Source organism: Lolium perenne, chromosome 5 (genome assembly GCF_019359855.2).
Source record: "Lolium perenne isolate Kyuss_39 chromosome 5, Kyuss_2.0, whole genome shotgun sequence".
Taxonomy (NCBI): domain Eukaryota; kingdom Viridiplantae; phylum Streptophyta; class Magnoliopsida; order Poales; family Poaceae; genus Lolium; species Lolium perenne.
The window spans coordinates 200107532-200122306 of record NC_067248.2 but is presented as its reverse complement, the minus strand read 5'-3'; the positions used below and the strand labels follow the sequence as shown (position 1 = coordinate 200122306).

At 41.5% G+C, this 14775-nt stretch overlaps 1 protein-coding gene and 1 long non-coding RNA gene across 11 annotated transcripts; both read right to left on the bottom strand.

Moving 5' to 3' along the window:
• Positions 1-1576: 1576 nt before the first annotated feature.
• Positions 1577-7104, bottom strand: LOC127301512 (uncharacterized). 10 transcript variants are annotated; one of them, XR_007852127.2, is made up of 7 exons: positions 6448-7104; positions 4107-6024; positions 3847-3935; positions 3199-3417; positions 2936-3042; positions 2471-2691; positions 1577-2100 (listed from the first exon to the last, which is right to left on the bottom strand). It is a non-coding gene; the product is annotated as an uncharacterized lncRNA (long non-coding RNA). The 10 variants fall into 10 exon arrangements; XR_007852125.2 differs by having other exon boundaries at positions 1577-2691; positions 4107-4269; positions 4348-6024; XR_007852128.2 differs by having other exon boundaries at positions 1577-2691; positions 4107-4198; positions 4348-6024.
• A 312-nt stretch (positions 7105-7416) lies between these two features.
• LOC127298152 (gamma-glutamyl peptidase 3) lies at positions 7417-8679 on the bottom strand. Its single transcript, XM_051328095.2, has 3 exons — positions 8062-8679; positions 7807-7974; positions 7417-7716 (listed from the first exon to the last, which is right to left on the bottom strand). Exons 1-3 carry the CDS (start codon positions 8581-8583, stop codon positions 7609-7611), a joined length of 798 nt encoding a protein of 265 aa, XP_051184055.1. The 5' UTR covers positions 8584-8679; the 3' UTR covers positions 7417-7608.
• Positions 8680-14775: the final 6096 nt, after the last annotated feature.

Below are 14775 nucleotides of genomic sequence, written 5' to 3'. Positions count from 1 at the left end.
CTTTATTATTTTGAATTTTAAATAATTATTTAAATAAACATGTTAGGTAATAATAATCTCTACCGACGATGCAATTATTAATTTAATTTAAAAAAATAAAAAAAATCCTGAATTTCTGGCAGAAATTAAAATCTTCGTGCTTTCATATTTTCATTTGGAATTTTGAGAATCTAAAAATTGGCTAACCGGCTAATCCCGGGTGAATTCGGAAGTAACTCTTTCCAACGATCATTTTGATATATTATACTTTTTTCCGACTTCATATGCAACCAGAAAAAACGTTTTACCGATGCATGACACAATTTTGCAAAGATCAAAAATTATTTTTGGTAAATTCTCTTACAACTAGATGACATAACACATGAATCTCGAAGGATTTTATTTTTTGAATTTTTTTTATCATTTTCTGCCATTCAGTCGACCTAGTTAAAACAAGAGGAGAAGGCTATGCCGAGGGTGGCCATCGACGTAGCCTTGACGCCATAACAGCGCCGTCACGGCCTAAGTTTGGTGGGACGCATGCACAGGCCTACGCCGAAGGCCCGCAACGTTCTGAGGGTGGCCGTCGGCGTAGCCTTGACGCTGTGACAGTGCCGTCACGACCTAAGTTTGGTGGGCCGCGTGCACAGGCCTACGCCAACGGCCCGCGATGTGCCGAGGGCAGCCGTCGGCGTAGCGTTTCCAACGTCAAGGGCATCGCTACGCCGATGGTCCTTCTGGCGGACTGGCCTGGAGGCCCATACGCCGACGGCCCCGACTTTTGGCCGTCGGCGTGCGCCATTCCTGTAGTGACTCCTGTCAAGCTAGTAGCCTCTCCAGGACCCAAAAAGCTCATGCTCACCTGCAAAGCGGTGGACGAAGCCATGGTGGCACACCAAGGCTAGGGTGTCGCGAGCCAGTCCTCTAGCATCTGACCCCCGCAGAGCATGTCGCCACCAACGTCTTAGCCATCATACGGCTATCTGCCCGACAATGTGCCACAGCCTCCAAGCCACTTGTTGCCGTGCATCGAATCCGCGTAGGTTGGGGATCGGTACCATCTGCATGCCAAGGCACCGCCAATTCTTGATCTCAAACGCGCATACACCTTCGGCAACTCACCGATGTTGGTGCGGGTGCCTATTGTGCGGTGCAAATAAGGTGGCCAGAATCTCTTCGGTGGGCAAAAATGGACTAAAACCGGCAAAAAGAATGGACCCGTGGATAGAATTTGGGTGTGCTGTTTGGGTACGCCGCCCGGACAAATGTTCGCCCAACCCCAAATCGGACAAAACATGGAGAACAATAGACAGGACTTTTTTTGTGTGTGTGTGTGGGGGGGTGGGTGGGGGGGGGAGGGGGGGGGGGGGGAGTCTTGTATCTATAACTAGTACAAATGCCCGTGCGTTGCCACGGGACACAAATTTAATTTCTAAATACACATATATAGGAGATACATATTTCCTTACAGAAAACACATTCCTTCTAGCAAAGAACTTCAATAGAATTATCTTTGTCCACGCTATGATTCAATTCTATTCACCAACTCATTGTAGGCACATGTGTTCATAAAAAATGCAAGATGGGCATTCAGCGATAAAGCAAAAATATTGTTATATTTTTCAACCAAGTAGTCACATAAATCTCGTTCCTTGCATAAATCTATCAATTAAAAAGCAACACTACTAACACACGATCTATTAAACAACTACCCTTAATTTAGGCTGTCAAGCCTATACTTTAACTTCATTTTTTTGGCTTGCAATGAATGCCCACTTCTTTCTTGCCACTTCAGGCACTTGATTCTATTCCTTCTTGGTTCCTTTTTTTTAACCGTGGACTGTGGGGCAAAATCCCCACAGCATAAAAAATATATAAAAAGAACCAACAGAAAAATTACGTACAAACTACAGAAAACAGGAGACCATATATACAAAAGGATAAAACTACCCCTCATGGCAGCCCATGAATCCAATCAAGCAGTCCTTTCTTATGCTTCTCCTTAATCCTTCTTGGTTCCTTGTTGCACATCTCTTTCCACACCACCACACTGCAGGAAGTCAAAGACTCCTCGTACTTCTTTCTTCATCCTATCAATGTTCTATGCCATTATCTTGCAAACTGCTTTTGGAAGATTAGAATAATTCAATCTCATCATGGTTATCAATCAAGCAAAATTTAGTACCTTAAGTTATTTTTCCAATTACATTCCAAGTATTAAGAAAATAGTTCATGGCTCATATGGGCTTGAAATATACTACTCAATAAAATTATATATCATACTATATAGTAGCCTTATAAAACCCATTGAGATTCTGTGACACACCAAACTAATTACTTCACAAACTATGTGACTCCCTCCATAGTACATATTCGATTCCAATAAACAATAACTTATATGAGGAAAACAAAAACTAATAAACAATATTTATCAGAAATACAAATTATGATGTAATAAAAGGAAAGATAAGTTTAGGTGTGTTTTTCTCACTGTATTATGTTATATCGTCAGTAGCTAAAAAGGCACATATTGTGTCAGCTTCATGAAATCTACTTGGCCATGATACTTTGATGGAATGGCAGAAAACCAAGCGAATCAAAAACATGGCAGTTGATGGTATGCCATTCCAGTTGGCTTGTCGCTTCAATCCCGTTACTTTCTTTATCGGCTTCTTAAATGCTTGAAAGAATCAGTGACTCAATAATTCACATCTGATAATCATTACATATCATAGGTTACAATAACAAGTTACAATATATTGATCGATTGCAAAATAAGAATGAAGACAGAACAACATGCCTTATAAGATTCGGTCATTAAACACATATTGTACAGTAGTCATGGAAGAAAATGTTTGATAACAGAATAGTGAGGTGGCTACACTATAAGACGGAGCATGTGCGCATCGCTTTTCTTTAAACGAAACAAGCATACATCAGAAGAGAAGACACTTACCTCTTGAATTATAATTCCAGAATGCAATGCAACCATCTTCTTGACAACATCTCCGTTCATCTTCTTGATTGTGTTCGACTGCATCCCCTTTTTCTGAACCATGTCTGCTGCATATTTGCATAAAAATATAGAGAAACTTCTAAGTAATAATTCACAATGAATTGTTGATCAAACAGCTTTATGAGACAACAGTACAAACAAAGGTCAGGTTGGTTGATAAGTGTGATTGTTAGATGTGGCCTGGAATTCACTCATCTCGTTACCTCTTTCTTCTTGATGCTCCCTCCGGCCACTAAACATCATCCATGGAAGCCGCCGGCCATGGAGACAAAGGATCTCAGGTTAGCAAGCCATCAACAATTTCATCTGGTATGTATGATCTCAGGGCGCTATCGGTAGCTGAGGTGTATACCATCACCCCATTAAGCATCTCAAATGCATATAACTAAGAAGATGGGTTATTCTGTGGGGTAGGAACAAACCTGAGGAAAAGGAAAATAAAATTGAAAACTGGCATCAGTTTACCTATGCTAATAGATTTTAAAAAAGCTATCATCTGCATAGTACTTTCATGGTAACGACACAAGCAAATAAGTAAGAAAAATCATAGTCAAAATGGGAACGACACAAAAACTAACACAGCATGGACCTAACCTCCAAATTCGTCTGCCCCAAATCTAAACCAGAACACGCCACTCTAGGGGAAAACTCAAGATCTACTCGATATTTGGACATACAGCGGGAATGTTACAGACTACAAGATGGTGGATGGGACTCGGCGACGACCTAGCCTTGCTCAGAGCCCCAACACGATATGTTTAAACTTATAACATTCACTTAAGTTACAAATTATATACCATGGAGAGCAAATTTAGAGGGCTAGCTTAAAACTGAATCAAGTGGAAACATACGGGTCAACGTTGAGGTACATATATCTTGAGAACACCCTGCTACATGTTTTCAACTTGACAGAGGAGGAAGCCGTACCATCTGGTTCAACCTGTATTTGGTTTAATAAATATTCAACAAAATTGAGTAAGCAAAAAAAACACTGCTCAGTTTATAAGCATCTGAAAAATCTCAATACTGGAGAAGTACTATAAACAGATTTAGACCCTGTAAGTTACTAAGTCCTAACAAGTTATCTGCAAGCAATTTCATCACTACTTACCTGAAGCTCGTGTAACTTATTCACATCATTCAAGAAAAAAACTCCTGCATCATCTTGAAGCATATCCTCCCGACTCAAATGTCCCAAAATATCTAGAATGTCAAGACATGAATAAGCTTATTCAGAACAATCATGCCTTTGTTCTCTCCACATATCCCAAATACTTGCAAATAAGAGAAATATGATCAAGTAAAACCTTGCAAATTAATTCTGTGGCACATTGAATAAATTTGATGCATACCACTTCAATTTTATACAATATACTGACATCAGCACTCATAAATCCCAGCCGAATCCTTCTTTTGCGGAGTCCCAACTAAATCTCTTGTACAATATTGTTAAGGTTGCATCTTTGTACATCTTTACACTGTCATCTAGGAATCACCAATAAGTTAATACATGAGAGATGATATTCCAGTAGTAACAACTATCAACACTTTATCAACTTGATTTTTTACTGCTCCGCTAAAACAACACAAGCTGACATATGAGAGAGACCAGTGTAATAAGTTAATAAACATCATAAACAGTAACCCCCTTGTATGCTTTAAAGGTACCTTTCCTAGACCGAGATAAAACCTTATCATTGTTCACAGAATAGCTCTGCAAATCTCACGAAGCAATGACCTTTGCAAAATCCACCACCAGGTATGGAACAAAATTAAGTTACTAACAAGTCCACAATTAAGTCACTAACAAGGTCTAGAAAGAACTTTATCTTATTGTACAGTCTATGAATTTGAAGGGCAGCATTGAGACAAAACCTAGAACTTCTTTCTCAACCTTTCTAACTTCATTCCAGTCATATGATCTATTTGTGCACAAGAGATGTCCTGTTCCTATGGCCTGATGCTTTTGATTCAAAATATTCACCTCAAGCCACATAATGTGTTGCTTGCTCCTCATCAAGTGCTTCGATGACAAGGTCACATCCAGAATAAAATTGGATTTGAGTTTTTTTACACTTCAACATTTTATTGTTGCTATTTTCTTCTTAGTGTGTAGATATATTTTTACGTCATTCTAATACTGTCAGCCAAAGATGAATACATGAGAAAGACATATCGGTACATGCCATGCCTATGTAAATGATCAACCAAATTAAGAAGATTATAACGGCTGATACCATAACTCAAATTTTAAAGTCAATACACCTATTCCGAGACATTCTTATGCATTCGAATCAGGAAAGATGCTCCTAACAAATGTGATAAGTGATGCTATTACGGCCTAGGATTCCAAAAGTAGCATTGGCTTCCAAGACCTGATTTCTAGAACATATTACAACTCGAGTCTCTAACTTCCAAGCTAATATTGCTTAAAAGACAATGTCATCTCCCTTAAATTTGGAGTACCATTCCGAGATGCGCCGTAGACTAAATTGCAGCAGGAGATAAACTCTACTTCCAATACAATGTTTGACTTGCAAATTTTAACAGAAAAAGGAATCCCAATAATTTGTGCTAGTCATATGCTTACCCACCAGAAATACCAAAGTAAGCTTTTAGTTTCCCAACACTCTAATTGGAAGTATCTATTTCACCATATTCTTTCATAGCCTGATTTACGAGAATACAAGCAGCAATATGCGCACCGCTAGACTGTCCAATCTGATAAATCTGTTAGCACTACGTACATAGAACACCATTATATTAATTAGTCCTAGAAAAGATGAATACGCAAATGAACATTGCCTTCAATACATTATGGATTCCTAAAGCATGCATACTTACAATATATTAGAATGAGAGACATCGAAATTAGTGGAGGGAATTTGAGAAACAAAGTAAACACTCTGCTTGGTTGCTTAACATCTTCTTCAACGCTGACTCAGAAACTTGGCCTGCTCCAATAATAGATGACTTGAAACCCGTATGCATGCTGGACAAATATCAGACAATGTTCTCTTGCCGTGGATCTTGGAGATGAAAAGACACGGATTAAAGACATGTATCTCATTTCATAGGGACTGATAACAACACAGATCTTGGGGAAAGATAACTCAGCTGCATCTGCTGCAATTCGAAGACGGTGAAAATCAACATATGCCATGCGAGCCTACTGATTAAAATACACGCGGTCAACAAACTAACAAGAAATCGCACAAGAACTCGTTACTCTGAAACTTCACTCCTCTCATGCTGCATCGCCTATTGCCCAGGATGATACAGAAGAGGAGTATATGGAAAAAATAGTAGTTATAGATTAGGTCTCTTATTTTGCACGAGCCACTCCGCACCTCTTTTTCAAGCATCGCAGGAGGTAGGCGCTGAAACAAACATCGTGTGCTCTCATCCTCTCTCAACCTAACTGGAATCAGATCAGAGAAAAGGAATATTACCCGTGTACTGGAGATGGAGCTGAGTCGACGAGCTGCATTTCAGCAGCAGTGGCTCACCCGATGATGCAGGCCAGAGCAGCTTATTGTTTCGTTGCCTCGACGGATGCTTGAAGGCCTGTAGGAGGCTGAATCGTAGGCCGGTAGGAGGCTGCAGGGTCGTCGACCGGCGGTGGACCATGGTCGTCCTGTCGTTGGATTTTGAGGAGCGGAACGTCGATTGAAGCGCACCCCCGGTCGATTAGCTGCATCAGATCGTCCGCCTTGATGAGCGTTCCGTAGGAGAGCTTCCTGACCTTGTGTCAAGCCAGCGATCTGGTCAACTGTTCGTCGGCCGCCGCATCCCTCTCGCTTTCGGTGCGGGCGCATCAGCATGCTTGGTGCAGCGCGCCAAATCAACTCCTCTTCTGCGCCTGCCGCATCGATGGGGCGGACGCAGATCGGCGATGCAGCCGCCAGATCGACGGATTGAAGACCGAGTCGATGAATTTTGGGGAGATCGAGCAGGGGGTAGGTGGATTCGGCGGAGTCGGCGGAGTCATTGGGCCTGGCCCATGTGGACGACGGTCGAGGAAGCGCGACGACGGAAGGAACGACGAAGCAATTGACGTATTGTGGTGGATGGCAGAATAAGGAACCAGTTTAGTCTTTTTAAGTAGTAGAGATGGCAACAGATATAATATCCAGCCTTTCACTGTAAAATATAGTATGAACATCTGACGAGACCTATTCTGTAGCGAAGGACTTTTTGAGGCACAAATGTCCAACCTGTGTGAGAATTTCTAATACGAGGACTTTCCATGACATGGTTCATTAGTTTGTTGTCAACAAATATTAGAAAAAGCAGAACCGTAGATTCTTAGGTCCATGGGGGAAGTGCCGCATCCGTTTTGCATGTCCTGAATTGGTCAGTTTTGTTCTTAAGAGTTGCATTTTCGTTTATTCGAGGAGATGGTCGGTTACCTGACATGAAGCTTACATAAGGAAGGAACAACGTTAACAACGATTTGTAAATCCTCACATAATCTGACAACCAAGTTTTGCTTATTGCAATTTCGCAGATTAGCATGAACTAATCCCATGACGAAATTGTACACTAAACAGGACACATCATGCCGCCTCAATTGCTAGAAGAGTTTTATTTATGATGATCGTGTAAGTGCATCAGGGTAATTCTTGAGTCTTGAGGAAGCTTTTGCAGAGTGTGAGCCAGAACTCCCTGTCAGGGCCAGTAGCCTCCAGCTGCCTCTTCACGCCCTCGGCAAACGACACCTGCATGCGACGTGCAAAGTGGCACATCGATCTCAGCTCGGGAAGAACGCAGTTAACAGTGTCGGCACAGCTTTGGGAGAGGCTACTCACGGTGATGGACTGGGCGGAGGAGAGGCGGTCGACGAGGCTGAGGAGTATGTCGGCGGTGTACTCCGGGTGGCCCTGGATGCCGAGCACGTGGTCGCCGACGCAGAACATCTCCACGCCGGTCTTGTCCGAGGATGCCAGCACCTCCGCGCCCAGTGGCGCCTCCCAGACCTGCATTCATGCATGTGGAAGGTCAAGATCATTGATCACCATGGTTTGCTGGCTGCCAATGTGTGTGTGACGCGCGGGCGCACTAACCTCGTCCTGGTGACACTCCGTGATCTTGGCGTTGGGGGGCAGGTCCTGCAGCGCATCGAGGAACCTGCACGGCGGCAACGTCGCCGCCATGGTCACCTCCCTAATGCCGATGTCCCAGCCGCCGACCCTGGCCTTCCCGACGCGGCCGCCCAGAGCGCGGCATATCACCTGGTGGCCGAAGCAGATGCCGAGGAGGCGCTTCCGGGCGGCGACGAGGTCCTGTACGAGGAGGCACAGCCGCAGGATCCACCTCTCGTCGGCGTACGCGTCGTAGGGGCTGCCGCTGATGACGAATCCGTCGTATCCATCGAGGTCCTTTTCGGTGGGGAGCTCCCCGTCCACCGCCCGGAACAGGTCCCACGACTCCTCGCCGGCGTCACCTTCGTAGCCGCAGCCGAAGGCACTCACGAAGACGTTGAAGTAGCCACCGTACGCCTTGAGCACGTACTCGGAGTCCCGCGCCGCCAGCAAGAGCGCGTACCTCCTGCTGCTCCTTGGCTGGTCAGCTGCCACAACCTTCATGGCGGATTATCGTATCGATTGATCTTGCAGCAAGAAGATGACTAGACTGAGGCACTCAGCTGAGCTGAGCCTAACTTTGCAATCGGTTTGCAGATGAGTGCGATTGGTGTGCGGTGTGTGGTGTGTGGATCAGTTGGCTTGCACTGCCATTTATAGAGGCCGGTCGTAACATGCACGCCAATGGAGACACTTCTTTTTTTGAGGGAGGACTACAAATATGCAGAGACAAAATTCTTTTGATGGACCAAAAAGGGGCAAAAATTCTTGGTCTGACGAGAACAACATTCATCAGCAGCCAGCAGCCTCGCTAGTTAGCTAGCTAGCATCGATACTTTCTCTGATCGATCATGCATGCGGCCTAGTACCTCTTCATACGAGCTCTTGACCGCATTGAGACAATCGGTACGCCAGGATTTAACTTTTACGGAGCCTGTCGTGTCGTCTTGGTCGACATTAATAAATAATTATCAGCCGTCTGATCATGCAAGCTTTGGAGACTTCTTTTTCGCTCCCCGCGTTCAACAAACAGTGTTGAGCTTTCACATTTGTTCCGAAACCTAAAATTAGCAGCCTGAGACCGACCAAGTTATTAGAATCAAAACAGTTGCACGCAAAATCCAGCGAGCTTTTATTAGCATAACAACTTTTTTTAATCTTTAGCACGACAGTAACTAAATTGTCTAGGAGGAATTAGTTAACTTTGTTTTCTACTTTGTGAATGTATGTACCGATGGCAATGTGTTGGTGTGAAGCTTAACCGAAAACAAACTACTCCTTCATATCCATAATAAAAGTCAGGATTTAATTTAGTTCCAATCTAAATAAAGTTGAACGAAAACCACGAAACCCCTTATTACTCTCTAAATGGCAAGGAATGAGTTAAAATAAATAGAAATGCTTCACTCTTTACCTACTTACAATCACAATGTGCATCAATTCTACAACACATAAAATTATCTTCACCGGAATACCAGAACCGGTACAAGCAACGAGAGGTGAGGGCGGTGGCCACAAACCCCATCTAGGGTGTCGTTCTCCTTGCCAGCGATGCCGCCGGACCGCTCTGCCTCCGGTGGCCTTGGGGTCTTGGAGGTGTATTGGACCACGCACTACTAGGAAAAGGCCTATTGCCGGCGCACCATTTTTCCTTACTGCCGGCGCACCATTTTAACTTACTGCCAGCGCACTAGAGCCCATCGGTGGGAATGGGCCGGTGGTAACTGGCTACTGCCGGCGCACCGGCCAGTGTGCCAGCGGTAGCCCAGTTACTGCTGGCGCACCGGGCTAGCTTCGCCGGCAGTACTTGTGTACCACTGGCGCACTGGCTGGTGCGCCAGTAGTAAGCAGTGAAGCAGTGGTGCGTTTGCTGTGCACCAACAGTAGAGGTTGTTGGTGCGCCGGCGGTATAATTCGAATATATTTTTTACAATATTTTCCAGCGTATTACAACGCATATTTATATCATCCAATACAGTAGATATTTATATAGCAGTACACATGCAATATGAAAAACACATAGAACCAAGTCTCATTTCGGTATCAATACACAAATAGGCAAGTCTTGTTTTGAAATCTTGATTCATACAACACACATGCAACACCGAACGATGAAGTTTCTCAAAGTTAGAAGTCTAGGTACATAGTCACAAGTATCGTCATACACCTCACAATGTAGCTACTAACCTAAGCTACAATCACATAAAACATGACCATGGTCACGATGAGCATCATCACGATTGCCATGGTCTTCATCTGATTCCTCCTCATGTCTCTCATCTCTCCCGCTAGATAACGCGTGTATGTTCCTTCTGTCTCCACCCTAGGGGTATCCCTTGTAGATGTTGTCGCTGAAACGGTGCACCTGTCTTCGATAGTCCTCCCAGTCGTCGTAGACTCCAGGAATCCTCCCCTTGTACACGACATATGTCAGCGGCATCTGCATGCACAAGACAAATAAAACGTCAGTACCAAATCATAGTTGACGAAACATTCTAATCATCGGCCAATGCAATTAAGAAGTGCCAACTCAAATAAGAGACAAGTAGTATGAACTAAATAGCATGCCTCATACTTTGTTGGTCGAAACAAATATTAACATTCAGGGATGGAGTCAGTGAGGCCAGGTAGGATGCACAAGAGATTGATATTTGTGACCATCACACCAGGCTCACTGGCTCCACCCCCTAGTGTACGAGTGACCAAACATTCTAATCATCGGCGTACTTCAATAAGAGCCAAGTAGTATCAAGTAGATAGCATATGTCTCATACTTTGTTGGTCGAAACTAATATTAACATTCAGTGATGGGGTAAGCGAAGCCAAGTAGGATGCACAACAGATTGATATTTGTGCCATCACACTAGGTTTGCTCACCCCACCCCAGAGTGTAGTGACTGAACATTCTAATCATCTGCCAGTGCAACTAAGAAGTGCCAGCTCAAATAAAAGACAAGTAGTATGAACTAAATATCATGCCTCATACTTTGTTGGTCGAAAAAAATATTAACATTCAGGGATGGAGTCAGTGAGGCCAGGTAGGATGCACAAGAGATTGATATTTGTGGCTATCACACCAGGCTCTTGTAAAAGTAGATTCCAACGAATCATTCTAGCCTTAACATCAGTTATTTCAAGATGTTTTCAAGCTATCACGATCAGTATGCACTCTTAGTTTTGAATCAATAATATACGATCTGAATTTATCACAAGAAAAGACAACTGCAAAGAGTTCTTTCTTGGCCATTGGGTAGTTTCTTTCAACTTCATAAGGAATACGACTAGCATGATGAATGATATTGAGTTCATCACCATTATGCTAGCAAAGAGCGGCTCCAATGGCTTTATTACTAGCTTCACAAAATAGAACAAAAGGTTTCCTCTGATTATATAGTTTAATGATAGAAGCATTTAGAAGGGATTGTTTTAAAGGGGTAAAAGCAGCGAAAGTGTCGAAAAATATGTAAAAATGCAACGAAGTATGAGCAAAACATATATAAATTGGTGTAAAATAAGCATGGAGCATCAAAAATTATAGATACGTTTGAGACGTATCAAGCATCCCCAAGCTTAACTCCTGCTCGTCCTTGAGTAGGTAAGTGATAACAAAATAATTTTTGAGATGACATAAAGCCAACACAATCTTGATCAAGCATTGTAAAGCATTGTGAGCTAGGATCAAAATACTCAAAATATAGACATGATAGATATAATTCTAACAATAGAACTTAGCAACTATGTTATAACATGAGAAGTAACTCAAACAAAAGATCATGAATAATAGTGCATTGAGAGCAACTGTTTGTTTATGAGCATAGATAAAACATAGAAAAGTGGTACTCAACATGTCCTTTATGAAGTAGCAAAACATAAATGCTAGGACACATTTAAAGTTAAAAGGGTGACTAGATACAAGTAATTTAAGAACAAGCAATAGCATAATCATGAATCAATCAATAATAATTTTGGGACTATGCACATTGCACTAAGAATGACAACTATGCTCTCTTAATTGGTGCATAAAGAAGAAAGTGAATACTCAACATAAAAGTAAAAGAAAGTCTCTTTGCAGAGTAAGCAAGATTAACAAATTTTATAAACCTTCCAAAAAGTATGGTACTCATTAGCTTTGAGCTCGCATTGCCCCTATCATAAGCATTTTGAATGGTTAAAGTTAATGTGATGAAAAATATGAGCTATATGCTTGACAAATCACAAGTTGAAAATATCATGCCCCTTGAATACGAGTACCTAAACCTCATGCTACTCAACTTAGGTCCCAAATAAGTTCTTGTCATTGTAAGTATACATGTATCATCGAGAAACGCCAACGGGGTACCTCCTGCCCCATGATATAGGAGAATTCCCATACCAAAATGACAAGACAAGCCGACAATGAGCATCTCAACAATCTTTTTATTTACTATGGGTATAACTTTTTATTGAAAATTCTTCATAGAATGCTCACTATGGTTCGCTGTAAATTTACACCATGAACGATGCATGGCTTAGATTAGCGGCTCAGGCGTTTCTCTAACACATATACAAACTCCATGGACTTACAAGTTTCCATTTTATTTCGCACCGCTAGGCATCCATAGACAAAAGAACATGACATCAACTAAATATGAATAAATGCAATGTTTAAAGCGTTCCACATGAAAGCATGGTTGTGCTAACTCCCACTTGGAATTTGCAAACATATAAAATTCATAAGATAGTCACAATGATAATTTTTATTAAGTGCAAGAAAGTAAATGTGCCATCAAGTTCGTGAGAGCTTTACTAACTAATTTTCTCATGCCAAAATTTAATTTAGAAGATAAATAAAAACGTTGATGAATTTACTTGGAATAGCAATAGTGCTAGTAGGTAGATATGGTGGACACAATTGGAAAACTTTGGTGGTTGGATGCACGAGTAGAGCTCATATTCAGTACAGGCAAAGGCTAGCAAAAGACTGAGAGCGACCAACTAAGAGAGCAGTAATGGCCATAATCATGCATAGCGACAAAACATTATCAATCAAATCATAAAGTGATATTACAAGTCAAAAACTAAATGATCATAGAGGCTTTAGTTTACTATTTATAGTCATAACATTGTATAAGTATATGCCAAGTCAACCCAATAAAGCATCAAAGGAGAATACCATAATATTATGCTTTTTATGATGGAAACAACACATGATTCTTTCAATGACACATTATGCACTCTCAGATATTTGAGACAACTCATGATACAACAATAAATACTAAGCATATGACAATAATATATAACATCCAACATGAGATGCCAAAGTCTATGCCACAGTCTAGACAAGCTTCCTTTTGCATCACTATATGCATGAAACATTTTACTCATCTCCAACACCAATCAACTTATTTGAAATAGCTCTCAGAGATGAAAAAATATATCGACCAGAGAGCTAATAATACATAAATAAAGAATACTAACGAGCTCTGAACAAAATTCAAGTGAAAGAACAAGAGTTAAACACAGTACTAGAAAACTAGAACACTCGCAGAATAATAAGAGAGAAAACTAGAGCGTTCTATGCAATTAAAACGGAGCGTGTGTCTCTCCAAATAAAATATGCCAGAATCCAACCATATGATACAGCAAAAAAACAAAACAAAACAAAAAATAAATATAAAGACACTCCAAGAACAACAAGTAGCGTATGAACAATAAAAAATATAGCGCATAGAAAGATGACCTGTTACTTTGTTGATGAAGAGGGGATGCCAAGCTTTGACGCTTGTACCTCTTGAATATTTCTTGGGGTGATATGGGAATTCCCAAGCTAGAGCTTTTGTCAATTCTTCATCTCAACACATCATTCTTCTCCCTACACTTGAAAAGTTCCTTCATGCAAAACTTCACACAATTTTTTATTAGCAGCATTAGTACGATCAAAATAAACAAATCCATCTGGATTCATTTTAACATATATAAAACATCTATTAAATAATTAGATACTGTAGCAACTCTTCAAAAATCTCTTTGATCAAAAGAACTTTTAAAGAAAGAGATTAAGAGGGAAATGCAAATAGTGGCAGAAATCTGTCAAAATAGAACATCAGGTAAATATCGATTTTTTATAAAATCTTCTGTTGCTCAACTTGCAAAGTGTTCAACTAACGAAAGTTACGTAATAACCTGGGGCATATGCACAAAAATTGGAAGCTCCAAATTCCGCTCTTTATGTTCACACGAATTTTTACGCTGACAACATAAAATCTGTTTTTAGGACAGCAACTTCCCAAAATCTTACTTTCTTCCTAAGTGAGTATCTACTAGCAACGGAGAGCATGCAAGATCAAAAATAACATATGACAAGAATATATAATCGATCTCAACATAGTATACAATATTCATTGGATCTTAGCAAACATAACATGTATCATTACATAAGAATGATCTTGATCATGTAGGGCAGCTCACAAGATCTAAACATGAGGTACAAATTGGAGAAGACAACCATCTAGCTACTGCTATGGACCGATAGTCCAGGGATGAACTACTCACGCATCACTTCGGAAGCGGGCATGGTGGTGTAGATGCCTTCGGTGATGATTTCCCCCTCCGGTAGGGTGCCGGGAAGAGCTTCAGAACCCTCCCGAGGTAGGGTCTACAATGGCGGCCGCGACGGAGCTTTTCGTGGATGGAGGCTCGGGTGTTTAGGTTTTTCCT